At 46.4% G+C, this 27,340-nt stretch overlaps 1 protein-coding gene across 1 annotated transcript in view; it reads right to left on the reverse strand.

The window, feature by feature from the left end:
* Nucleotides 1-27,340, reverse strand: part of TRAP1 (TNF receptor associated protein 1) — a 79,097-nt gene that overhangs the window by 24,922 nt on the left and 26,835 nt on the right. The window contains exons 5-9 of the mRNA XM_074965682.1: nt 11,800-11,871; nt 10,735-10,895; nt 9,080-9,189; nt 6,732-6,805; nt 144-299 (exon numbers count right to left, since the gene is read on the reverse strand). Of these exons, the coding sequence (XP_074821783.1) occupies nt 144-299; nt 6,732-6,805; nt 9,080-9,189; nt 10,735-10,895; nt 11,800-11,871 (573 nt within the window). The remainder of the gene's footprint in view (nt 1-143; nt 300-6,731; nt 6,806-9,079; nt 9,190-10,734; nt 10,896-11,799; nt 11,872-27,340) is intronic.

A 27,340-nucleotide genomic window follows, 5' to 3' on the forward strand; every position in this document is an offset into this window, starting at 1 on the left:
CCAAAAGAATTCTGCAGTGCTGGGCACACAAGGCTGAAACTGTTCAAGTTGGAAAGGACGTCTATTCTGTGATGATCTCACCCATCTGATCCTTCCCTTCACTGAGGATTTCCCACACCTCCAAGAGAATGCCACAGTCTCACCATCTCAGGCACATAAAAGATACTGCGGATATTGAGGGGGGCATCTGTCTTGTAGTGCAGGGTGTAGCGAGGCTTGTCATAAGCCTGGGCTATGAAACGGTAGAACTCCTCATGCTGCCATTCACCAATCTCCTTGGAGTCCATCATCCAGAGCGCCTGTGGGGAAGGAGGGAGGCTTAAAATCCCCACCCATCTGGTAACACTCACACACACCCCCCACCCCACAGCCACACGCTAAGACTCATTTGCTTTTAATTCTGCCCTCCCTAGCACGTCCCATTGTCAACAGCTTCCTTTGTGCTGGACAGGGCCCAGAGCTAGGCATCACTATTACTAATTCTGGTCTGGTCTTTCAAAGCCTGTAGAACTGATCAATGAAATTGTTTTTAATTGCTCACTTTATTAATATAACTTCATAAGTAAAGTATTATGAACGAAACTACATTCATTCATAAAACCAGGTACCCCAATAACTGGCTAATTGAGTTTCACTTTCAATCCAATTGCTGCTTAAATCACTGAAACTTGCACTGCTTCAACATTGTAACTTCTGTTCACTGTTTGCCATTCCTTACACTTGTCCATGTTGTAACCCAAACTCCATTTTAACTTGTCCCAAACTCCATTTTAAAATGCTCACTTCATTTTTGCAAAACCCTGCTGTAATCTGATTAGTGTAGTTTAGATGTGTGAATGAGGTATATATGGATGATGGACTCAACCTCCAGCCCCAGCCCCTCCTGACAAAATAAAGTGTAAACACCAAGGGCTGAAGATGCAGACAACAGCCCCGACAAAGCAAGAAGAGTCCACCCTCAAAAGAAGAGAACAAAAGAACAACTGAAGAAACATCAAAGCCAGGTCCTAGGCTGAAAGTCATGTCTGCAATTGACGGGTGATCAATCACACCGAACTCAGAGGCAGCGTGACACAGCAAGACCTATAGACTCTGGATTCAAACTAAAGCCTACAAAAAGGATGGGTGAGATGGAAGACTTTGAAGAGTAACATTCTGCTGCCAACATGGAAGGGCATTGGTGCATGCTCAACAGAGACCCAGTTCTTCCTTGTGCCTGGCTTTCCTGGCCAGTTAGCCACCCCAAGCCACAAACCCAAGCTACATTCAGGACTGGTAACTATCTAGTAGCTGCAGAACATTTGGGGTGTGCGCGTGCGTGTGTGTGTGCGTACATAGGTATTAGATATTAGTTATTGGTCTTAAATCAAATTGTGTTATTATAATAAACATGACACCTTGTCTTGTCCCCTGAAACGATACTGTGCAGTTTTATCTGTATAACAAGCCGACAAACCCTGCGCAGCCTAGGGATTCCCTCCTTACAAAGACTGGCTCTCTCCCTGCAGCCAGACCCCTACCCCCTCTCCTCCCAAGGATTCCCCAGTGATTGCACAGGGAGGCCTGTATCCAGAAAGTGTCTTGACAAAGTACGTTGGGCTGGTTTTATTCCTGAAGTTCTGTCGTCATCTCCCTCTCAGAAGAATCACTGTGTTGACACAGCACCTTACCTCCTCAAAGAGCTTTACAAACATCATGATTCTTGGTCTTAGTATAGCACCATGCTTGTGATCAGTAAAGATGTGAGGGATCCTGCCCATATAATTTGTGTTTGGAACCAATGTAGAGGTCTCAGGTTTGCTGCTGGGCTAGGTTTACTTTCTTACATAGATTGTTTGCCCTTGGTGTCATCTCCAAGTGCTGATCAGTAGCAGAGGCAGAGGTCCCCAAGTCATACCCCCTGTCTTCCAATAGCAAGCCCAACAGGCCCACTACTCTTGCAGCTCAGGCAATATGCTGAGTACGCTTCCTTTTTTAGAACGGTCATTCCCAAGCAGCCCCTTGATATGACCAGAAGTTACAACGGTGTCGTAGGGTTTCCAGGATCCAAGGTGTAACTGGGATTCACTGGGGAGTTCAGATGCTTTACAACACCTCTTGCTAGGACCAGAGTTCTATGCTGCTCCCCAGAGTGCTGACCACTGTCCATGAAAGAGCCAGCAGGTCCTTCACTTGTGCCCAAACAGCATATCAGACTTAAGGCTAAGATTTTTTCATGGTTATTTTTAGTAAAAGTCACAAACAGGTCACGGGCAATAAACAAAAATGCACAGAGCCCATGACTTGTCCATTACTTTAATAAAAATAACCGGGGCAGGGCTCGGTAGGGGGGGAAGAACGGAGTCCCGGGGGGGGAGAGAAGAGAGAGAGACTGACAGGCCATGCCTCCTGACTCCAGTGGCCACAGCAGGGGGGTCACAACCACGGGGGGGGGGGGGGGGGGAAGAGGAGAAGAGAAACGAAACGACACACAGCCCTTGCTCCAGAGCTGGCCCAGCTGTAGGACAGGAGCGCGTGGCCCGACTGCAGCCCCCAACCAAGCCCTGGCCGCAGTGGGGGGCGGGGCATACGACCCTGGGAAGCCACAAGGGGGGCGCATGGCCCAAGCTGCAGCCTGCAGTGAGAGCTGCAGGACTGGGGTGCACGGTCCCGGCTGCAGCCCCGCCAAGTCTAGGACGCCACAGGGCTGGGGCACGTGGCCCCGGCTGCAGCCCTGCCAAGCCCAGGACTCCATGGGGATCGGGCGCCTGGCCCCGGCTGCAGCCTCCAGCCCAGCTGCAGCCCCCGGAGAAAGGGTCCTGATTCCAGCCAGCCCCAGTTGCAGGGCAGGGGCGCACAGTCCCACCTCCTCCTCCTGAAGCCCTAGAAGTCACAGACGTCCGGAAAAGTCACGGAATCCATGACTGCTGTGACCTCCGTGACCAAATCGTAGACCTAATCATATTTAAATGGGAAGAGGCTCCAATGTAGTGTTGGCTAAATGGTAATAATTTCTAGGGGGAAATCAGTTTGTGCAATATGGGTCCCATCTCCAGGTTTCTGTTTACAGGGAATCAGTCTTGTCGTGTGTAGAAATGGAAGCATGAAATCCAGGATAGGACTTTGGGCAGGAGGAGGCCACCTGCTTATTAAGAAGACAGCTGCGGCCATTCCCCTCAAGAGAACAGACTTTCTAACTGGTGAGAAAGAGAAAGTAATACTAAGTCTATATAAAAGATCTCTGTCTCCCCACCTTACTACTACTCGTCCCCAATGACTTAGGTCTGTTAGCTGTTGGGGTAAGCAGTGGTTTAGAGTTATTTTTGGTTTTGTGGTTTATGGCACAGGTCTTGGACAAGAGCCTTTTTTTATTATTGTAGGAATCTAAATATGTAATAGGGATAGGGTTTATTAGTATTTAAATATTCACGTTAAAACATCTACGTACAATCTGGAATGACCTTTATTTCCACACCCACATTCTAGGAAGAGATCCCTGCCCTAGACCTGCTCTTGTCAGATAATAAAGATGAGGCACAGTCAGAGCTTAAGGCATCAGTGGATGAGATGCTGGAAAAATTTACTCATAGACTTTATTTTAAAGGCAGAAGGGAACATTATTATAATTGAATCTATGTGTATCTCATGTGTAACCCGGGTCAGAGAATGTCACCCAGAGATTCCTGCATCCAACTGAACAATTTGTGATTGAACTGGGAGTTTATCTTTTGATAACTGATAAAATTATATGGCAACCAATCACTAAGACAAGACGACATTCATCCAAGAGTTCTGAAGGAGCTTAAGGAAGTGGCTGAGTAGCTAACAAAAGTATCCTCTCATTAAAATCAGTTACTATGCAAAAGGACAAGAGGATAGCAAGTGTTGTAGTAAACAGTACTGGGGTGAGTTGGGCAATTAAAGAGCATGATCCTCCTGTTACAGATAATCTGGCTGAAACAATAATTAAAAACAGAATTATTAAACTCCTAAGTAACCAGGGTATGATCTGGGAAAATAGGCATGGCTTCTGAAAACGAAAATTTTACTTTGCTAATCTACGAAAATTCCTTGAGCATGTCAACAAAATAGTGCATAAAGGAGGAAAAGTCAAAGGGTACAAACATGGAGCATCAGAACAGAAGGCAGACTTGATGTTTGTAAAGACAAGCCCTGATTTATCTCCTTTCTTTTTGAGTCTTCTTTCATATGGAAATAGCAACACTTCCAAGTTAACAGAAAATGTTTGAAATCCATTCCAGGGCCTCAAGAGATGCAGAGTGCACCTTTGCTATACCTCCTGGAAATGAAAAGATGGGGTACTTGTTCATAATGTTTTCAATAGTTTGGAAGTCTCCACATTTGCACTGTGGCAAATTCTTGATTCTCCATTTGTCCATCAGGTGCTCATATCTTCCATATAATGCCCTAATATGGTTGATTGTCGTCCATTGTCTTTGATGGAGCAAGAAGCCAGGCAGTTCGACGGTGGGATCATCTTGAGTGCTTGCTGTTTACATCAGAGCTTCCCCACTGCATCCGCCAGGTGTCTTCTGGGTTGAAGCTGGATGACAGAAGAGCTTCTTCAATGCCCAGAACACCCGGTGGGACTTAAGGCAGGCATGAGGCTGATTAACATGGTTGTCATGGAGCAGGAGCTCAGGTTAGCGAGGGTCTTCTTGTACTCGTGCAATGTAGCATCTCTCTCTGGATCTCTGGAGGAAGGATGCTTGATAGGACTGGAAGCCAAGGCTGTGGAGCATGTAGCTGCATATCGATGAGGTCCATGTGCGAACTTCTTCCTAAAACAAGTACACAGTACTCGGCCATGAAACAATCTACATCCAAGATTGCCATTTGTAGCATTGGAGCAATGACAATCCCAGCTAGAATCTGCTATCTTTTGGATGATATTGATGTGATTCTTTGTTTTATGGCTCACTTTCTTCAGATGTTGTTGACAGGTAAGGCTATGATCAAGGGTAATTCTCAGGTCACAGAGGTTAGGATCGTGGGCAAGTTCCTTGCCACAGAGGTTTACGTTCAGCGTCCTCTCAGCTTCAGAATCGCTGAGAAGGAAAGCTGATGACACTCTCTTTGATAGATTGGGTTTGAGCCACCAGTATCAAAAGTACAGTAGTTTTCCATCCACTTCAGAGCAGCATTACGGATGTATTCTGCTTCCTTGGGAGTTGCAGCCTGTGTCATTAGTGCCAGGTCGTCAGCTTAAATGAACTTGCAGCATATCATTTGGGGCACATCATTCATGTATAAGTTAAAAAGGGATGATGCCTGTGTTCCCTGTAAGCTGCGCACTTGGGCAGCAGCCCAGGAGAGATTCAAATGCTGCGCAGTTAATTAGCAGAGCATGCACAGCTGGCAGCATGTGTTCAGGTGACCCTCCCCTCACGTTGCTCCGTCCTGCAGCTGCTCCCCTCCCGGGACCCTCCACATACATCGGTGGAACACATCGGTCTCGACCAACCTGTCATCACAAGTGTACCAGTTCCATGCTGGAACTTGAGATGGGCAGACTGGCTGGGTTTCTCCACTGCTGTCAAGAAACCCCATCAGTAGCATACCACCAATGCCCAAAAACTTTGACTACTTCATGGAGCTTATTATTAAAGCCACACAAAAGAATATCCCGTTTGGTTACAGGACCTTTTTTATGTCGTGCTGGAGCCCAGAGAGCAAAACACTCCTAAGGGCATATAAAGCTACTGGCGACCCAGACGTAGCCACTGCTCTCCTGCAATCATTGGACTGTACAAGATTACAACTATGGATAGATACAGGGGAGGCCACAGATTTCATGCATTCAAGCCATAAAGCACGGGCCCTTCTCCGGCCCCTCGATGATGTGATGCCATCACACACAAACGCTGCAAGTCATTGCTAACAGCATCGTCAGGCTCCTATTAAGAAATCCAGACAACTGTCAGAGGGTTGGTGAAAACAGTTCTTAATTAATCCTGTGCACTGAGTGCCCCTCCATCAAGTCTCTGTCAAACCTTCACAAGAACCAAGATCGAAGCTCTCCTCTCTGCTACCAGAGCAGGAAAAGCAGCTGGCATTGGCGGCATCCTTCCAGATTTCTTTAACTATCTTGGGCCAAGAGGGCGCAATTGAATGGCAGCACTATTGATGGAAGTCATCACCACCAGCAAACTCCCAACAACTTGGAGACCATCAGAAGTCATTGCCATTTTATAACCTGGAAAGCTGCCCTACGACCTCCACAGCTACTGCCCTATCTCTCCTCTGTACAAGATACAAATTACTGGAGTGGGCGATCTTGGCGAGGCTGACCCCCCATCCTGGAGACCACAATCCCCCAGAATAGGCATTTTTCAGCACAGGGAAAAGCTGCTGTGACCAAGTGCTTGCACTGTCTACACATACTCAAGCCAGCTTCCAGCAGAAGCTTAAAACAGCTGCAGCTTTTATCGACTTGTCATCAGCCTATGATCCTGTCAGGCACAAAGGCCTACGGCTGAAGCCAGCCAACCAGCTTCACCGCAACCAGACATTTCAACTCACTAGGTCAATGGTTTCGGAGAGAATGTTCATCTTGAATAACTCCTCATCTCAGAAAGGCTCTGTGATCCCCTGCCCTGGACAATCACCACCACCCCACCCATTCACAGTTCTTTGTCCTTTTTGGACCCATTCACTCATTTCCTGAGCCCACTGCAGGGTTACAAGTTTCCCCCCCTAGTCACTACCCTGTCCATGGCTCTCAGTCTAACCTGTAACGTGTTGAGGCGTCTCCCGTTGAGGAAGAGGGGAAAGCTGATGAAGTTGCTGTATTTTGTCACCACCCCTGGAACAGAGAGAAACATTTTCAACAAAAAAACCAGAACACAGGTCTTATCAGTTTCAACCACCATATCGTTGTGACTGAGACGAGCTATGGGAACCTGTCATATCAGCACAGGTTAGCTCCTTTGAAGTGTCCCTGCTCTCCACTGCAGCCTGCTCCTGCCCCCCACTATGTTTTCCCACAGCCCATCAGGTAATCAGAAAAAATTCATGGACTGAAGGAGCTCAGAAAAGAGCAACAAAGAACGTTAGTGGCCTGGAGAGATTGAATGTTTAGCTTAGCAAAGGGATGGTGACTGGAGGTAGTGGCGGTGAGAACAGTCTACAAACATCTGAACTGCGTGAATACCTAAGTGGGAGAGGAGTATTTAATGTAGCACTCTGAGGTACAAGTAGGAGTAATGGGACAGAGGGAAGGGAATATTTTGGCTGAATATCAGTGAGAGCCATCAAGCTGTAGAACCCTCTCCCCCGAGGGAAGGGGTGGATTGGTTAGGGCATATAAAACTAGACTCAGCAAAATGCCAGAAAAAACCTCTAGCGAATAATCCTGCACTGGCCCCAGGGAGAGGAGAGGACGACGTTAAAGGACTTTTCTCTCTCTTGCTTCTACAGTTACAACTTTGGTATGGCACAGCCAATTCTGTAGTGACCAGCACTTCTCAGCACAGGATCTCAAAACATTACGGGGTGAGGAGAACATAGGGACACCTACAGTTAAAGGGTGGGGGTTCAAGTGTTTCCATGGTTACCCAGCTTTTACCGTGGCTCACAACCTCCTGAATCTTTCCCTTGTCAAGATACAATTTAAGAGACTTGGTTTCTGCCCAGAGATAAATGAGTTTCTTTGAAAACTTTGAGTAAAAATTATTCAGCTATTTGAGATCCAGAGAGGGAAGGGGACACTTTCCCATTAGATATGGTATCCTTGCTTTAACCCCCACCCCTCCCCAAGCTCTAGCACCTGTGCAGTGTGAAGTAGAGAGCTGGAAACTGGCAGGAATATGGTTCCTAAGGAGGAAAGGTGACTTTTAGGATCCCAGGAAAAACTGGTTTACATTTGGCCATGTTAGAACCATTTTAAAATGAAATTCACATATGTGCATGTGTGGTAAAACATTTTAAACAATACACCATCCACTGTGCTCACAAAACAGACAGGTGTCTGTGGAAATAGCAGCAGATCATGTAATTAGACACTGCATTGCAATGCCTATGCGGAAGTTGGCAAAGTTACGGTTAGCAGCCTGCCATAACCTTCTCATTTGCTAACTACATTTTGAAATCTCAATGTTTCTTTTAACAGTTTTTCCCCTACCCTGTGAAATATAAGGAATTAAGCCAGGGTTAAAAGACTAGGGGGTCTAAACTCCCAGACATGTCTATAGAAAAAGCAGGCATGACAATTCAACCAGATTTTCCCATTTCTTTGGGAGAAGTCAATGAGTTAAACTGGCAGCACCCTGTATATTCCTGGATTAGAACAGAGGTAGAAGGAGATGGAGTAATGGCCTTTGGGGCTGGCAAGCTGCTCCTGGATTATATAAATAGGAGCCACATTCTACTTTGGTGAGCAGCACCTGTGGTGAGCAAAGGACAGATATTCTCTGCATACATCCCATCTGCCCAAGCTCACCCTTAAAATCTCATCATCCTCTGCCCTTCCCAGGCCCCTTCAGCAGAGGATCTCAGAGCACTTTACAAACATTAGCCACCCCATTGTAACAACACCCAAGTAAGAGAGAACTTCCGAGTTTCTAATACTGGCCATGGAGCTTTCCACAGCTCCAAGATAACCTGAGAGGATTAGGGTTTGCCTGGGACTGCTCAAAGGAAGAGAAAGCATGGTGGTAGAAGAGCTACACAGGGGACAAGCCCACAGTGCCTCACCCCCATCACTGTAACCCTTACACCCATCCACAGGGCTCCAGAAGCCCAGTCGATCTTCACAAGAGCAACAGCATTGATGTGGAGCCCCACAAGGGCAGGAGTGTAAAGTGGGAAGAGCCACAGGGCTCTGGCAATGAAATGTTGACCCTCAGGGGGGGGCACAGGGGGGACAGCATCAACCAACAGGCAACTTACAAGTGTAAGCATCAAAGCCTGGAGTGCAGTGCAGTGCAGAAGACTAGGAGTCAGGACACTGGAGTCTAATCTAAGCTCTGCCACCACGTCACCACCTCTCCAGGCCTCTGTGAGATGGGGACAGCAATCCTCAGGGGGAAGGGGCTACAGGAGTCCAAAGAATACCATTTCATTTCTGCACCCTGCTCACCTTTGACGCGGTCCTCATTCGCAAACTCTTTGCACTCCTCTTTGAGATGGATAATTATTTTGGTCCCAGGTCTGACGCCAGAGGCTTCGGCGATCTCAAACATTCCCGAGCTAGGATTAGAAACACAGCATCACATAGAAACCTTTTCCTTGGGGGATGTTTATTAACAAGGGAGAATGAAAAGGGAACATTTCATTAACCAAGGGGACGATTTTCAAAGCACAAATGACACTACAGCACCCAGCTCCCATTGAAGTCAATGGAAGTCAGGCACTGTGGAGTTTTAAATGTGGTCACCCAGATATACAATATGGTGATGCAGCCTGCGGAGACTACAGGTCCCAGCAGACAATGCTTCATAATACCAGCAGCCTCTACTGACAACAGCATTGCACACTGGGTGATGTCATCAGCCTGGACTAAACCTCCATGGAAGCAACTGAAATCTTCTCCATTTTATACAGATACTTGCAGCCCTCCAGGCTCCAGACAAGCAGACTGCATGGCTCTTTGTTGGTCCAGCACGTGTGCCCCAGTCTACAATTATTTCCACTAGACTGCAGCAATACCCTCTGATGAAGGGCTTCTGCACTGAGCTACAGGATCCCCTTTCCTACCAATGGTCATCTCCACTCTTTCTAGTTCCGAGTGACTGCTCCATCTGTCTGAGGGTCAAATGTTCCAGGGAGCAGCACCAATTCAAGGGTAGAAAACACACTTTGTGAAAGGTGCAGGAATGGCAGGTGATCCTTCAGTGATCCTGACAGGTTACAAGCAGGAGGACTATAACATTTAGCACAATAAAGCGGATTATTATCTGGAACACAACAGGATCCGAAGTTTCAACTGTAAAACCGTTTTCAGGGATTTATAAACTCGGCAAATTCTTTCTTCCCACGGGCTTTTAATAGGAGGTGGAGATTTTCACATCTAGGGCTCTGGTCCAAGTCTGCAGTAACTCAAAGCTTCTGCCATCTGATGGACATTCTGTGGCCTGTGTTAAATGAGTGGGTGATCTATATGGAAGTCTAGCTCACAGAAGACATCTGCCCATGTTATAACCCATACCACAACAGGTCTGCTTGTTGGCATTCTCAGCAAAAAGACTACTCCAGAGAGATTGGATTTCCTTCTCACCCCTGCAGTATCCCTTCAAGGCAGGACTGAGGCCCATTGGTGGGGTGGAGAGGAGAAAGCTTGTACTGTCTGTGCCATGCCTGCTCTGTGGGCAGACTGCAGTCAGTCTCTAGGGCTGTCAATCTGGCACACTTAGCAGGACTGAATTCACGTGTGGTTTTCTTGTTTAACAAGCCCGTAGCAGTGAGGCTGCAGTGAAGGGCACCACACAGCTCTCCTAATGCACCATTCTCTTGCCTTATAGCAGCCTTGGCTATTCAAACCCAAGCTCTGTGCCAGCACAGCCAGGCTGCTGAGTTACATGGGGGGGTGGTTTTGTAATGAAGACTTTCACTTGTAACCTAAGCAGGATTTTAACGGAGGTGTCTAGCTGCAAAAGACCAGTGCCCTACCTCACCTTGCGCTTCCCTGCACAGCTTCCAATCCCCACCCAGGTGGAGCTACAGACAACGTCACAACACTCGCTCGTTCTCTCTAATACATTGGCCTCCAATAATTCCAGTTTTGCAGACTCTTACCCATCTGAAGACCAGTGGTAGCCAGGGCTCCCGGACTCTGCAGATTGCGAGTACACCTCCACTTTATTAGCCACCATGAAGGCAGAGTAGAAGCCCACTCCAAACTGGCCAATGATCTTATTACTGGCCTCCGCCTGGCTCTGCAGCGCATCCAGAAATGCCTGTAGGGACAACGAGTAGCAGGTATACTGGACTGCAGGTCCACTGACCCTCGGCTACAGCTGGGAGGCTGCAGCCTCCTCCCAAACCCCCACAGCTGCTCTCCCCACACTCCCTGACTCAGCCTGTTGCTGTTTGCTCAGTGTGAGCCAGGCACCCCAGAACATTCCTCTCCAAGGGGACTCCTCCCCTTCAACTGCTTTGCAGCAATCAGCACTCTGGGGGGCTGAGCTCACCCTCCTGAGGACAGCACAAGTAGAAGCAGCTCCAGTGACTTGCTCCTACAGAGCGACATAGTAAGGGAGGAGCAGTGACTGCAGCTTTGGAACAGAAAAGCGTTGCCTAGGGCAGTGCCTGCTGCAACGGGTGGGAGAGAAGAAAGAGAATGGGGTGTGATTGCTCAGTTGCAGGAAATGAATAGGGATTTCAGAGATGGAAAAACCGGGCAAATATATGCACCAGCGAACAGCTGTGTCCACCCCTGGCCCACCAGTAACTGTGCTGCAACTTGCGGCCCAGACAGCACTTAGAGAACATGAAGGTAGAGAGCTTATGGATCTGGATCACGATGCTTTGGGGGAAAGAAGTTTGCTTTTACAAAGCGGCACAGCCAAATGCACCATGTCTATATAAAGAGCCTGGATCTACAGAACAGAGGACACATAAGGGATCCCCCAGCTAATGGGACCCTGCTTCCCCAACGAGAGGAAAATGGTTCTTTAGTGTTGTCCTAGTACCAATGACCACACACTTCATGGGTCAGGAATGACAATGGAGCCTTGGGCTGGTTTCACCTCCCAACAGGGGTCCCCTTCACGATAGGGCCTAAGGAGATGCAGGATCGAGGAGCCTCAGGGGAATGAAAATGGCGATGAGGACACAACATGAAGGAGGTATCTCTCTTACCTTCGAGCCAGATCGAGCAATGGTGCCAAGATTAGAAACAAGCTCCTCCTGGGTCATTCCAATGCCAGTATCCTGCAGGGAATACAACGATAGAACCTGATGTACCAGGGCACGTGCATTTCCGCAGCAGAAAGGACATAGAGCATCCCAGTAAATTCCCAAAAATCAGACACCACTACCATCGGGGACATTTAGCTAAAAAATTGCAAGAGTGGATTTTTCCCCACAGTGGATGGTTCCCCTTCCCCAGGCCAGGACATGGGAATCAGGAAAATGCACAGTTCTAAGGTGCAGAAATGACTGCCCAGTGGCTTCAAACCAAATGTTAGCAGAATGCAGAGTAGACACAAAAAAGCACTAAGAAACCAACTGACTTCTATACCCTCATAATAGAATATTTTTATCACAGCAGTGCCTACTGGCCCCGACCAAGAGGGCCCCACTATGGTAGGTGCTGTACAGACACTTAGCGAAGAACAGTCCCTGTCCCTAAAGAGATCAGACCAAGTGTGGGAGAAAGGAAGGCTAATTCCCAAGGTGCCGCAGGGAGTCTATGGCAGGGCAGTGAACTGAACCCAGATCCCCCAAGCCTCAGCCAGCCAGTTCAGTACCTTGACCACAAGACCATCCATCCTCATTGTGGGTGTTACCATGAACCAGCTCTTCTTTATTCTCTGTCACCTTCACTAGCCCAATGCTACCCTCTGCAAAACTCGACAGCCAAGTATGCTGTTCGTACACTGGCATCCAGGCTGGAGAACTGGGTATGAATGTGTGTCAGAGCACTCTCATCCTGGCTTCCCACACAGAGGCTGCCATTTGTGTTGGGTGGTCCAGGAATTGGCTATTACACTGACTGTTACCTGACATGTAGCCCAGACTTTGAACACTGGCATCTGGTAGAATGAAGTTTGTTGGTCTATTGTTAGTTATTTTCATCCATTTCAGTCTGAATTTACATTCCCATTTATCACAATAAATAACTCACTCCTTGCCATCCTTGATGTCCATCTCTCAGACAGGAGATCCCTGGACATTAGCAGTAAGAATGGGTTTGCTTTGATTCAGCTTTAGTTTTCCCTGCCGCTCCTTCGGACAATTCTGTGGCAGTATGGCAAAAATCACAACTCAGAAATGGCCAACCCATAACATAGGGGTCCAATCCACTGTGAAACCATAACATAGGGGTCCGATCCACTGCAAATACACCAGTTCTTACTTCCTGCTTTGCAAGAGCTTCCCTGAACCCTTCCCACATTGGGTTTCCCTTTTAAGTTGCTGCATTTGAACTCGGTTCCCTTCAGACCTTCCACAGAAACGAAGTGCAAGCTAATCACATCAGAACGGTGAGAAAATGGGCTTGGTGTCACTTTTCAAATGCAAGCTTTCCACAGCACAGCATCACCAGCTGCATTACAAAGGGTTAAGTGAAGTCACTCCAACAGATGTCTCTGAGTCCCTCTGATTATGCACGATGGCACATGATGTGTAACTAGATTTAGTGCCACAGTAAAATGAGGTTTTTGTCCAAAGGAGGGGTTTGAGTCATCTACCATCACCGAGCACAAATCACTACATGCCTTGCAAAATCAGAAGCAGAACAGGGTCTGATTTCACATGCTCTGAGCACATCTTGTCTAGAGTTCAGGTCCAAGCCCCCAAATGTCAAAAGAATGAATCTGAGTGGAACTGAACAGCACGAGCAGGGATCTCACTGAAATCCAGCCCCTTTGGTGTCTGCTACTTACCCCCCCCCCACCTAACTATTTCCTCACCATGTAGGCTTCTTCTTAACTAGCAAAACAAAATGTCATAATTAATGCCGACAATGCACAATTATTTTTTTTAGATCAGTGTTTATTTCCAATGGATGATCAAAATATCTTCAAGTGCATGCAAGACATTGGTTCAAGTTTATGTCTTGGTAATTGGTGAGGTGTTTCCTCTGTGTCCACACAGCTCCCCCTTTTGACACAGAAAAGTGACGCCTTTCATGTGATTAAAGATGGCAGCCCAATCAGTCACCTTAAAGATGTGAAGTGAATTGGATGCCAGGTAGGGTCTCAATAGCAGGGTTTGTACAGCCAGAAAAAACAAACAGTGAATGGCAAAACCTCAGGAATCTGACAAGAACGTCCCTGCCCCCAGGCCAGAAAGAAAAGTTTTCAGCATCTGGTTCAGGTTTTGTTCATTCCAGACCCCTGAACAGAGCTCTGAGCTCCTCTGATCCACTCCTATTTATAGCATAGCACATCATTCCAAAATTCCTATACCTTAAAAAATAAATCCCTGCTTTCTGAATGTAATTGGCCATTATCGAACCTCTGCCAAACTTACTGCAAAATGCTTAAGGAAAATTTCTGGAGACTGGTTTGAATGGAATGAAACACAACTGCAGTGAAGACAGCTTACAGTTCAAACTGACTGCTCCCAAAACAGCTCTGAACTCAGCTGCTATAGCAGGGGTGGGCAAACTTTTTGGTGAGGGCCACATCGGGGTTGCAAAACTGTAAGGAGGGCCAAATAGGGAAGGCTGTGCCTCCCCAAACAGCCTGGCCCCCGCCCCCTATCCGACCCCTCCCACTTCCTGCCCCAACTACCCCCCTCAGAATCCCTGACCCATCCAACCTCCCCACTCCTTGTCTCCTGACCACCCCCTCCTGAGACCCCCTGACCCTAACCGCTCCCCTGGGACCCCACCCCTATCCAACCCCCCCTGCTCCCTGTCCCCTGACTGCCCCAACCCCTATCCACACCCCTGCTCCCCAGGACCCTACCCAGCCCCCCTCCCCTGACTGCCCCACCCCTATCCGTACCCCCACCCCGACAGGCCCCCTGGGACTCCCACGCTTACCCAACCTGCCCCTGTTCCTCGTCCCCTGACCGCCCCCCCCACCAGAACCTCCGCTCCATCCAACCGCCCTCTGCTCCCTGTCCCCTGACTGCCCCCCAGGACCCCCTGACCCTTATCCAACCCCCCAGGACCCCCTGCTCCCTTACCATGGTGCTCAGAGCAGCATGTCTGGCAGCTGCGCTGCTCGGCGAGAGACAGACACGCTACCGCGCTGCCCTGCCGCCCAGAGCACTGCCCATGCAGCGGCGTAGCTGCAGGGGAGGGGGGACAACAGGGGAGGGGCCGGAGGCTAGCCTCCATGGCCGGGAGCTCAAGTGCCGGGCCAGATGTGGCCCACAGGCCATAGTTTGCCCACGTCTGTGCTATAGGGAAATGGGAACAGTACTTGTACGTGGCTGGCCAAGAATCCCAGCAAAATGATGTGCCATATAGCAGGAAAATACCTGGACTGGCCGAGATAAATGTGATCAGCTTACAAACTTCTCTCTTTCAGTGCACAGGCTCTCTGACAGCTGCAGCTCTTTTGTCACCAGATGGCACTGCTCCCAGCCAGCCAGCCAGCTAGCTCTCTAATCAATGAGCAGCACTCTAGGGAATGATGTCCTGCAGCAAAGACCAGTCATACTTATGCAAAGCAGGCCCTCTACAGGTTTGGAAAGTAAATAAAACTCCCAGGAATGTGGAGGGGGGGCAGAAAGGGCTAAGAGCCAACAACACAGGCTCCAGTAAAACCAAAGACAGGAACCACTGGAGTTTCTATTCTCATCACCCAGCAGCTTACAGTGAAGTCAGTCAGCGGTGTGCATTTCTAGGAGAGTCTTAGCCAGAGGCGACTGCATGACCACAGAATTAAGAACATTTTAAAAACACTTTCTAACCCTGCTGCATCCAACATTATTAGAAAGAGAGCAGTCACTCCATTGTTCAAATTGGGTTTATAAGGGACACTTAGCTGCAGTTTCAGACCCCACTCTGAAATCCACAAGAAAAGTGATACCATCCTCAAAATTGGTAGGTTACATTGGGTGCAAAGGTAAAATTTTTCTACAGAATGGGAAGTGAATTGGACACTATTAATTGAGAGATGTGTTCTCCAGAGTTCAGGAGAGCTAATGTTTTTCTGCAACTTTGTAGCAAAGATGACAAACCACAATGCAGAAAAGAAACAGAAGTAGTTCATAGTATTCCCCTATCTCAGATCTAAAGCATAGCACCAACATTTCATTGATTGAAGGTTAATTACAGAAGTTATTAACATACAGCTCACCAGGGGCTGATTCATATCCCAGATGGAGCACCTGTGACATTGCCCAAGACTCAGAGATGGGCTCCCTGGCTAAGGATCTTATCAGTGTACATTAGTGTGGCTCCCCTCCTGCATACCCCAATTCCACATTAGGACTATGTAAAAAGCTAAGGAAATTCCCCCATAAAAATATTTACAGTGACATCAAAGGTGCAGGCACATCATAGAGGTTTCAGTCTACATTACCTTTCAAGCATGTTACGGCTTGTCCACATGGGTACACTCAAGTAAATTAATCCAAATTAACAAAAAGTGCGAATTTAAAGTGCATTTATTAAATCTCATAAACCCCTGTGTGGACACTCTTAAAATGGATTTAGTTTGATTTCTCTTAGAAATCAATTAGTTTAGATTCACTTCTACTTTAATTCTGAATAAGAGTGTCCACAAAGAAATTTAATGCAGTTTAACTAATCCACTTTAAAAATTAATTCAGATTAACTCTCATGAGTGTCCCCAGGTAGACAATCCCTTAGACACACAAGAATTTCAGAATTACGGTTGCACTTCTCCAACTAAACATCCACATAACTAACTAAACATAAGTCTTTTTCTGAAGAGATGCCACTCTGCCACCTTACTTTTTGAAGAGCATAGAAAAACTACTCCATGGCTCATTGGTTTCATAATCCTTTTTCATACAGAGATGCCTCTGATACAACGTGAGATGATCTGTCACCACACTGACCTTTGTTCTAAGGGCTTTTCTACCCATGGGGTAATGTGCTACATGGGGGGTGGGGGGGGAACAGGAGGGGAAGGGAAGGGGTGATTTCTAAAGTGTGCTAAATTGTTGTATATTAATTGGTCCATGTAGACCCTGCTGGTGCGCACTAATGGTTCCCCAGTGTGCTTTAACATAGAAGCGCACTCGGGAACCTTTAACATGCACCAGCATGGTCTATAGCAGGGGTTCTCAACCTTTTTCTTGCTGAGGACCCCCCTTAACATGCTATAAAAATGCCAGGGCCCAGCAGGGGTGGGGGCTCCCAGTGCTGCTCCCAGCTTCGGGGCAGGGGGGGCAGGGGCTCCCAGCTTCAGCCCCCTGCTGCTCCTGGCTTGCGGGGGGCAGGGAGGTTTGCCGGCTTCAGCACCACACTGCTCCCGGCTTTGGGGGCTTGATGGGGGGATGGGCGCTGCCTTTAGACCCATGCCTCTCCCGGCTGGGATGGAGGGGGCTGCCGGCTTTAGCCCTGCACTGCTCCACAGACCCCCAGTTGAGAACCACTAGTCTATATGGACTAGTTATTACACAACATGTTAGCACACTTTAGAACAGGGGTTCTCTAACTAGGGATTACAACCCCTCACGGGGTTGCAATATTACATGGCCCATCAGCATCCACCCACAAATCCTGCTTCGCCTCCAGCATTTATAAGAGTGTTAAATATAAAAAATGTGTTTTTTAATTTATAAGGGGAGGGGGGGTCAGAGGCTTGCTGTGTGAAAGGGGTCACCTGTACAAAAGTTTGAGAACCACTGCTTTAGAACATAAGAACGGCCATACTGGGTCAGACCAAAGGTCCATCTAGCCCAGTATCCTGTCTGCCAACAGTGACTAATGCCAGAAGCTTCAGAGGGAATGAACAGAACAGGCAATCATCAAATGATCCTTCCCATGTGGCCCATTCCCAGCTTCTGACAAACACCTCCAGAAATCACCTCCAGAGAGTATGTAGACAAGCCCTAACTTTGTGATCTGGGCATGTATGTCTTGTAACTTGGATAACTGGCTGGCATGTGGAATCTTGGGGTTAGCACCATGAGGTGCTAAGTACCTTCTCCATGACTCAGGACCTTGAACCCCTTAATGAAGAGAAATAAATGAATGCCTTCAGCTTGCTCTGTGCTAAGAGCCAATTTGCTAAAAGCTTGCTAATCAGGACTTTGTAAAATTCTTGTATGTGTACTATGCTTGACTGTAAAGCAACCCAACCACTACAGAATTACAACAATCTAGTTTTTAGAGTAGCAGCCGTGTTAGTCTGTATTCACAAAATACAGTTTTTGTATCTTTTTGAATCTAGTTTTTGTGGCCACCGCCAAAATGAAGCTATTTGTTAGGGATCAATGAGGTACAGCAGCAGGAAGGCTCACTTTCTGAGTTCTCTCATTGGGGTCAGACTTAAGCTAGTTTGGGTTCTTTGCTTAAGGAGAGTAACTGAAATCCACAGGAACACAGGCATTGCCAGGATAGATTAGACCTGTGGTCCATCTAGTCCTGTGTCCCGCCTCCAGCAGTGACCTGTGTCTGATGCTTCAGAGGAAGGTGCAAGAGATGCTGCAGTGGGAAGATGTGAGGTGATTTCCTCCCAGGAAGGTCTCATCCTAATATTTAGAGATTGGCTTAAGCCCTGTAGCCTGATGTTTTATTTCCTTCCCAATACTCTTTTTGGCATCATTAACAATAACAATTCTGAATCTTACTAAGTTCTTGGCCTCAACACCTTCTTGTGCCAGTGAGTTCTACAGTCTATCTACACATTGTGTGAAAAAGTATTTCTTTTTATCAGTCTTGAATCTCCCACCTTTTAAATGTCATTGAATGTTCCCTTGTTCTTGTATTATGCGACAGAGCCCAGAAGCTCCCAAACCACCTTCTGCAGACTGTGTGTTATTATTTTATATATTTTTATACTCCTTGGGTCTCTAACTTGTTTGTGAGAAGCAGTAATGCTTTTGAACGGTAACACACCCTCCAGCCACTGTTACACACCTGTAACCTGGACTTCACCTGGAAGATTTCTGCATGTGTTTCTTAACTGTTAGAGCTAACAAGGTGCTCACTCCTGTTCAGAATACTAGCCTCAGGTCCATCCTGTCCCTGCAACAAAGAGCGCACAATCCATAGGACAGGAAGGACGCGCTAGGAGACCCAGACAAAGGAACTGCTTTAGTTAACTGTTTTTATTCCCCCTTTCCACAATTATTCCATTTGGAGGCCTCACAGAAGTGGGTCTTTAGGACAGACTTGACTTCTAGGAGAGGAAGAGAGCCTAGCACAATGGGGTGGGGGATTGGGGTTTCTACAAGTCGAGTAGAGTGGGACAATTATACTCCCATGTCTTACATCCGACACCCCAGAATGATATTAGCCTTTTCCACAACTGCATCACATTCTTAATTCATATTCAATTTGTGAACACCCAGGATCCTTTGCAGCAGTACTACCACCTAGTCAGTTATTCTCCATTTTGTAGTTATGATTTGATTTGTCCTTCCTAAGTGAAGTATTTAACACTTAACTTCATTGAATTTCATCTTGTTGAGTTCAGACCAAAGCTCTAAATTGTCACGGTCATTTTAAATTATAATCCTGTCCTCCAACGTGCCTGCAACAACTTCCATCTGCAAAGTTTATAAGCATAATCTCCACTTCATTATCCAAGTCACTGTTGAAAATATTGAACAGTTCAGGACCCAGGACTGACTCCTGTGGGACTCCACTATAGATTACGCCCTCCCAGTTTGACAGCAAATTATTGATAACTATTCTTTGAGTATGTCCCTTCAACCAGTTGTGCATCAATCTTATGGCAATTTCATCTAGACCACATTTCTCTAGTTTGCTTATGAGAATGTCACGTGGGACTGTGTCAGAAGTTCTATTAAAATCAAGATATCATGTCTACTACTCCCCCCATCCACTACGCCAGTAACCCTCTCAAGGAAGGAAATCAGGTTGGTTTGGAAAGATTTGTTCTTGACAAATCCATGCTGGCTCGATCCTATAACCCTAGTAACCTTCAGGTGCTTACAAATTGATTTTTTAGTAATTTATTCCAGTATTTTTCCAGGTATTGACTTTATGTTGACTGTTCTATAATTCCCTGGGTCCTCTTTGTTCTCTTTTTGAAAATAGCACTATGTTCGCCTTTCGCCAATCCTCTGGGACCTCTCTCGTCTTCCATGAGTTCTCCAGGATAATCACTAATGGTCCTCAGACTGCTCCAGCTCGTTCCTTAAGTACCCTACGATGAATTTCATCAAGTCCTGCTGACTTGAGTACATTTTAATATTCTTTATCCTGTTCTTTCCCTATTTTGGCTTGTGGTCCTTCCTCCTTGTTGTTAATATTAATTGTGTTGAGTATCTGGTCACCATTAACCTTTTTACTGAAGACTGAAGCAAAATAGAATTAAATTCCTCAGACTTCTTTTGATGTTATCAGTTATTAGTTCTCCTGCCCCGCTAAGCAGAGGACTTACACCTTCCTTCAAATTGCCTTTCACCTTCACTACCAATTCCTTTCTGCTGATCAGAATGAAGTCTAAAATGGCTGTCCTGTGGTTACTTCCTCCACTGTCTGAAACAAAAAACTGTCCTCGGTACATTCCAAGAACTTACTGGAAAATTTTGTGTTTTACTGTACAGTAACTCTTTGCTTAATGTTGTAATTATGTTCCTGAAAAATGCTACTTTAGACAAAACGATGTTAAGCTAATCCAATTTCCCCATAAGAATTAATGTAAATCGGGGTGGTTAGGTTCCAGGGAAATGTTTTTCGCCAGACAAAAGACATTACACACACACACAGAGTATAAGTTTTAAACAAACAATTTAATACTGTACACAGCAATGATGATTGTGAAGCTTGGTTGAGGCGGTGGAGTTAGAGGGTGGTATATTTCCCAGTGAATGCCTTACTGCTAAATGATGAGCTAACGCTCGGCTGAGCCCTCAAGGGTTAACACATTGTTAATGTATGCTCACATTCTACAAGGCAGCACTAACGGAGGGAGAAGACACAAAAGACACATGGCAGTGGCTGCAAACATTCCCTGCAGAAACTGAACATAATGATGAACCCACGCTACCCCACTGGAGCACACTACTCCTTCCACTTTCCAAAGTGCCGGGCTGTGCATGTGTGCGTGTGTGAGAGAGACACACACAGACCATGTGTGTGTGTGTGTGTGTGTGTGTGTGTGTGTGTGTGAGAGAGAGAGAGACAAACATCGTGTGTGTGTGTGTGTATGTTCGTGTGTGTGAGAGACACACACATTGCCCCTTTAAGTACGCTGACCCCACTCTCAGTACACTGCCTTTTTAAGTAGATCAGCAAGTTGAGATAGCAGCTACTGCCAGCAAGCTTCCTCCATCCTGAGCCCTGTGTGTTCCCCCCGCTCTGTGGAGATGGGGTACAGGAGTGGGGGGAGGGGGACACCCTGACATCAGCACCCCTTTTCCCCCACAGCCCCTGCACAACAAGCAGGAGGCTCCCGGGAGCAGCTCTAAGGCAGAGGGCAGGAGCAGCACACGGCAGTGGGGGGGAGCGACACCTGAACTGCCCAGCACTTGACAGCCTGCCGCACAGGGAATTTAGGGGAGATGATGGGGGGGCTGCCAGCCCACCCTGGTTTCAAGCCCCCACCAACTAGCTCCAACAGGCTGCTCTTTCTGCAAGCAGCGGACAAAGCAGGAGGCAGCCAAACAATGTTATAAGGGAGCATTGTGCAACTTTAAACAAGCATGTTCTCTAACTGATCAGAGACGTAACAATGAAGCAATGTTAACCAGGACTACATTAAGTGAGGAGTTACTGTATTACTTTTCCAACAGATGCTTGGGTAGTTCAAGTCCCCCATTGCTACCAGGCTTTGTGTTTTGGATATTTCAGCTATTTGTTCTGGAAATGCCTCATCCACCTTCTCTTCCTGATTTGGGGGTCAACAGTAGACCCCTACCTGGAGACTTTCAACTAGTTTGCCTCTCACCTCCTTCTGGACCTCAGAACCTTGATGTATTATGCAACCCATCTCCCTTTTTATCCTTTCTGAACAAGCTATATCCCTCTATATCAATATTCCAGACATGAGACTTCTCATCATGTCTCTATGACACCAATTAAGTCATAGTTTAGCTTATGTACTAATACATCCAGTTCTTACTGCTCATTCCCCATACTCTTTGGATCTGTATATAGACATCTAAGATGTTTAGCTGATTCCCCCACTGATTTCCCTCGTTGCTCCTATGACCTTTTGTAATTTTCCATGTCTCCGTAACAACTTCTACCCCTCTGCTAACATTCCTTTTTTTTAATGCTTCCCTGTGTGCTTTTGTCACCTCCCCCCTTTGAAACTAATTTAAAGCCTTCCTCACTAGGTTGGCAAGATGGTGCGAGACAATTCTCTTTCCCTTCTTGGTGAAGTGGACACCATCTATTCCCAGCAGACTTCTTCCTGGAACAGCATTCCATGGTGGAGGAAGCTGAAGCCTTCCTGTCAACACCATCTATACAGCCATGCATTCATCTGCAGGATGCGCATGTGCCTGCCTGGGCCCTTACCCTCAACTAGGAGAATTCACAAGAGCACAACCTGCGTCCCCAACTCCTTCACCCTTGCTCCCAGCCTCCTGCCATCTGTGGGATTCTGCCTTCCCAGTGCAGTTACTAATAGATGGCAAGAGAACAGGAACAGCAAACGCGGATCTGGGAGCTCTCTAGGTGGAGGAGTGACTTTATGTGACCGTTGGAGTAACACTGCTGTCTGTTTGTTGTTGTGTGCTTGCTTACCTTGTGCCTGCTTTATTTAAGTTTATGTGCTGAGCCAACTGGCCTGCGAGGCAAGGCTGAGAGCTTCCTAACGAGGCTCCACTTTGCCATCCTTAGACCCCTAATCCCTTTAGGATATCTTGACAAGAGGCTGGGGCTAACTGAAGGAGAAGAGGGGTTTAAAAAGCCAGCTCGTAAGCGACCAGAAGAGCGAGTGAACAGGAGCAGAAAACAGGGGAGTTTTGCGAGGGAGTTTAGAGAGGAAGCCTAAGAACCAGATATACCTAATATTCCCTAAATTTAGGGCAATAACCCATCCCCTCAAAACAAAAAACAAAAACCCAACATTTGTAAGTGCTTGCATAAAAATGGAAGAAGTCTAAATACTAGATGGCTGAACTTCAGTGCCTGGTATTAAATGAGGATATTTATATAACAGACATCACAAAAACTTGGTGGAATGATGATAATCCATGGGACATGGTAATATCAGGTACCAAGTATATAAGAATGGCCATGTAGGTCACAGTGGAGGGAGAGTGACACTATATGTGAAAGGAAGCATACAGTGAAAATTTTAAATGAATCCAACTGTACCATAGAATCTCTATGGACATAAATTCCATGCTCAAATAATATAGAATATAGCAATAAGAATATATTATCAACCGCCTCACTGGGATGTTGACAGTGATTGTGAAATACTCAGGTTGATTAGAGAGGCCACAAAATCAGAAAACTCAATAATAATGGGGGATTTCAAGTATCCCCATATTGCTTGGGAACATGTTACCTCAAGGTGTGATGCAGAGATAAAATTTCAAGATACCATTAATGACTACTTCTTGGAGCCATTCTGGATTTAGTCCTACGTGAAGCACAGGTTCTGGTCTAAGAGACAAATATAGCTGAACCGCTCAGTAACAGCAACAATCATGTAATTAAATTTAACATCCTTGCAGGAGGGAAAATACCAAAGAAACCCACCACAGTAGCATTTAACTTCAAAAAGGGGAACTAAACAAAAATGAGGAGGCTAGTTAAACAGAAATCAAAAGGAACAGTCACGAGTGAAATGCCTGTAAGCTTCATGGAAAATTTTAAAAAACACCATAATAAAGGCTCAAATTATATGTATACCTCCCATAAACAAAAGTAGTAAGAGGATCAAAAAAATGTGACCATGGCTAAACAACAGAGTAAAATAGGCAGTTAGAGACAAAAAGACATTTTCTAAAAAGTGGAGGTCAAATCCTACTGAGGAAAATAGAAAGGAGCATAAACTGTGGCAAGTGTAAAAGTATAATCAGGCAGGCCAAAAGAGAATTTGAAGACCAATAGCAAAAGACACAAAAACTAACAGCAGATTTATTTTTTAAGTACATCAGAAGCTGAAAGCCTGCTAAACAATCAATCAGTGGGGCCACTGGACAACTAAGGTGCTAAAGGAGCACTCAAAGAAGAAAACACTGTTACAGAGAAGCTAAATGAATTCTCTGCATTGGTCTTCACTGCAGAGGATGTCAGGAAATTCCCACACCTAAGTCATTCTTTTTAGGTGACAAATCTGAGGTACTGTCCCAGATTGAGGTGTCGTTAGAGGTGGTTTTGGAACAAATTGATAAATTAAACAGTAATAAGTCATCAGGACCAGATGGTATTCATCCAGGAGTGCTGAAGGAACTCATATATGAAAATGCAGAGATGGGACACTAGATAGGGAGGGCTCTGAGTTACTACAGATAATTCTTTCCCAGGTGTCTCCCTGGTGGGTCTTTCCCACATGCTCAAGGCCTAACCCAGGGGGTGGGCAAACTTTTTGGCCCAAGGGCCACATCTGGGTATGGAAATTGTATGGTGGGCCATGAATGCTCATGAAATTGGGGGTTGGGGTGGGGGGAAGGGGGAGGGCTCTGGCTGGGGCTGTGGGTTCTGGGATGGGGCTGGGGATGAGGGGTTGTGGGTCCCGGGGTCCCAGCCTTCGGCCCTGCTCAGCCTGCTGCCTGCCTGGATGAACAGAACCCCAGGCTGGCAGCGGGCTGAGCGGGGTTGGAGGCTGGGACCCCGGCTGGCAGGAGCCATCGGATAGAATAGCAGGCCGGCTGCGGGGCTGAGTGGGGCCGGCAGCCAGGACCCCAGCTGGCAGGAGCTGGAGGCCAGAACCCCAGACTGGCAGAGAGTTGAGCCACTCAGCCCGCTGCCAGTCTGGGATTCCGGCCGCCGGCCCTGCTCAGCCCGCTGCAGGCCTGGGATACCAGCTGCCAGCCCCCGCTTACCTCACTGCCAGTCTGGGGTTCCAGCCCCCTGCCAGCTGGGGTCCGGGCCTCTGGCCCCGCTCAGCCTGCTGCAGGCCTGAGGTACCAGCAGCAAGCCCGGGGCTCTGCTCCTGGCCTCGGCACAGCGCTCTGCAGCTGGCCCCAGCCTGAGGCAGTGAGGGGTGCAGACAGGGGCAAGAGGGGGCGCAGCTCAGCACCACCACTTTAAAAGTTGTTCCTGGTCCTGGTTTGCTGCTTATATCAGACCATGTCTGCGTTTGACCTTGTGCGTGCCCTATGTCGCCATTTTTCCCCCCACTGACAGTTGAGGGGAACATTTGAAAAAATGGCAGCTCCTAAGAAAGCAAAGTTAGATGTCCGTACATTTCAGCCTTCTTGGACAGACACATCTGGATTTATTCAAAAGAAGGACTGTGCTGTTTGTGCTTTCTGTTGTGAAAGTGTTGTTTATCGCACATCAAGTGTTCGGTGACATTTTGAAACGAAGCACGAGAAAACCTTTCTTGATGAAGCAGACAAGACTGAATCGATCAAAAAGGCAGTAGCAGGAAATGAGAAGCAAAGCAGTGTTTTTAAAAGCTTAAGTGTGAGTAAAAATCAAGCTACAGAAGAAAGTTACAAGATTGCACAGTGCATTGCAAAAAACTGAAAGCCATTTACAGAGGGGGAACATATAAAAAGTTTTTCTCAGCAGTTCAGAGATTTTGTTCAATGATTTACCAAATAAAGATACAATCATATCTAGAATAAAAGAATTGCCTGTCTGACAGAACAGCTGAGAGAAGCATAAGCGAAATGGCAGAAAACATTAAGGAAAAGCAGATGACTGCATTAAAAGACACAGCAGTGTTTAGCATTGCAGTTGATGACAGCGTGGATATAAACGACTTTCCACGTTTGACAGTTGTTGCAAGATATTGTGCTTCCGATGAAATCCAAGAGGAACTTTGTTGCCAAAAACCCCTGCATGGCACAACAAAGGGGAAAGATATAGTGGAAAGTTTTATAAACCATTCTGAAGAACGAGGAGTTGACATCAGAAAAATATTTTGTGTGACAACAGATGGTGCTCCTGCCATGGTCAGAAAACAGAAGGGATTTGTAAAGTTACTTGAAGATCAAATTGGCCACCCAACAGTCAAATTTCACTGTATCATCCATCAAGAAAACCTGTGTTCTAAAATTTCTAATTCCGAACTTAATAATGTGATGAATACAGTGGTGCGAATTGTGAATTTCCTTGTTGCTCCATCTGCTTTGACTCACAGACAGTTTCAAGCACTGCTAGAAGAGATGGACAGTGCTTATAACAACATTCCCCTTCACAACAACATTCGGTGGCTAAGTAGTGGCAAGGTTTTGGTGCACTTTGTAAACTGTTTTGATGCAATCAAGGCCTTTTTGTCAGAAAAAGGACAAAACTAGCCCCAACTGGATGATGACAAATGGCTGTTTAAGTTCATGTTTATAACTGACATCGCTGCTCACCTAAACGAACTCAACCTCTGTCTCCAGGGCAAATGTGTCTGGATCTTTATGAAGCCTGGAAGGCATTTGTTGTAAAACTAGCAGTTTTTGCTCGGGATATTCAAAGTTCTACTTTCCACTACTTCCAACACGTAAAAGAGCTATCGACACGTTGCGCTATCAGTGTCGATGAGATTGGAATGTACATGCAAGAACTGAAATCAGAAATTTCTGACAGATTTCCAGCAATTTGGCCCAATGCTTTCTTTTCTAATTAAACCTGAAAAGTTAAAGTCACTTTCGTTGGTCTGTATTTCAGTGGATGGGTGTTGATTTCGAAATGCAGCTCATTCAGTTAAAAAGCTCAGAATTGTGAGCATCAAAGTTTGTAGATCTGCGGAGTGCACTTGAAGCTACCGAGAGAGATCATGGGTCCTCTATTCTGACCTGCTGGACGTCCCTGCCACTGAAATTTAACGGTTTGAAAAAAATTGCATTTGCAATGCATTCAGCATTTGGATCCATGTACCTGTGTGAACAGGCATTTTCACACATGAAATTTATCCTCTGTCCCTCTCGGAGCTGGTTAACAACTGATCACTCAGAAGGCGGTGTGCAGCTTAAAGTATCCAAATACAAGCCAGACATTGGAAAACTCAGCAAGGAAAAGCAAGGGCAAGTATCACACTAAACTGATAAGATCTGCATTTAATTTAATTTTAAATGAAGCTTCTTAAACATTTTTAAAACCTTATTTACTTTACATACAACAACAGTTTAGTTATATAATGTAGACTTATAGAGAGAGACCTTCTAAAAACGTTAAAATGTATTACTGGCACGTGAAACCTGAAATTACAGTGAATAAATGAAGATTTGGCACACCACTTCTGAAAGGCTGCCGACCCCTGATATAAGGTATACTTGGATTTCAACAAGCCGCTGACAAGGTCCCTCACCAAAGGCTCTTAAGCAAAGTAGGCAGACACAAGATAAGAGGGAAGGTCCTCTCATGGATCAGTAACTGCTTAAAAAAATAGGAAAAAGAGGGGAGGAATAAATTGTCAGTTTTCATAGTGAACAGGGGTAAACAACAGGATCCCCAAGGATCTGTACTGGGACCAGTGCTGTGCAACAT

The sequence above is a fragment of the Natator depressus genome, chromosome 10 (genome assembly GCF_965152275.1).
Source record: "Natator depressus isolate rNatDep1 chromosome 10, rNatDep2.hap1, whole genome shotgun sequence".
Taxonomy (NCBI): Eukaryota; Metazoa; Chordata; order Testudines; family Cheloniidae; genus Natator; species Natator depressus.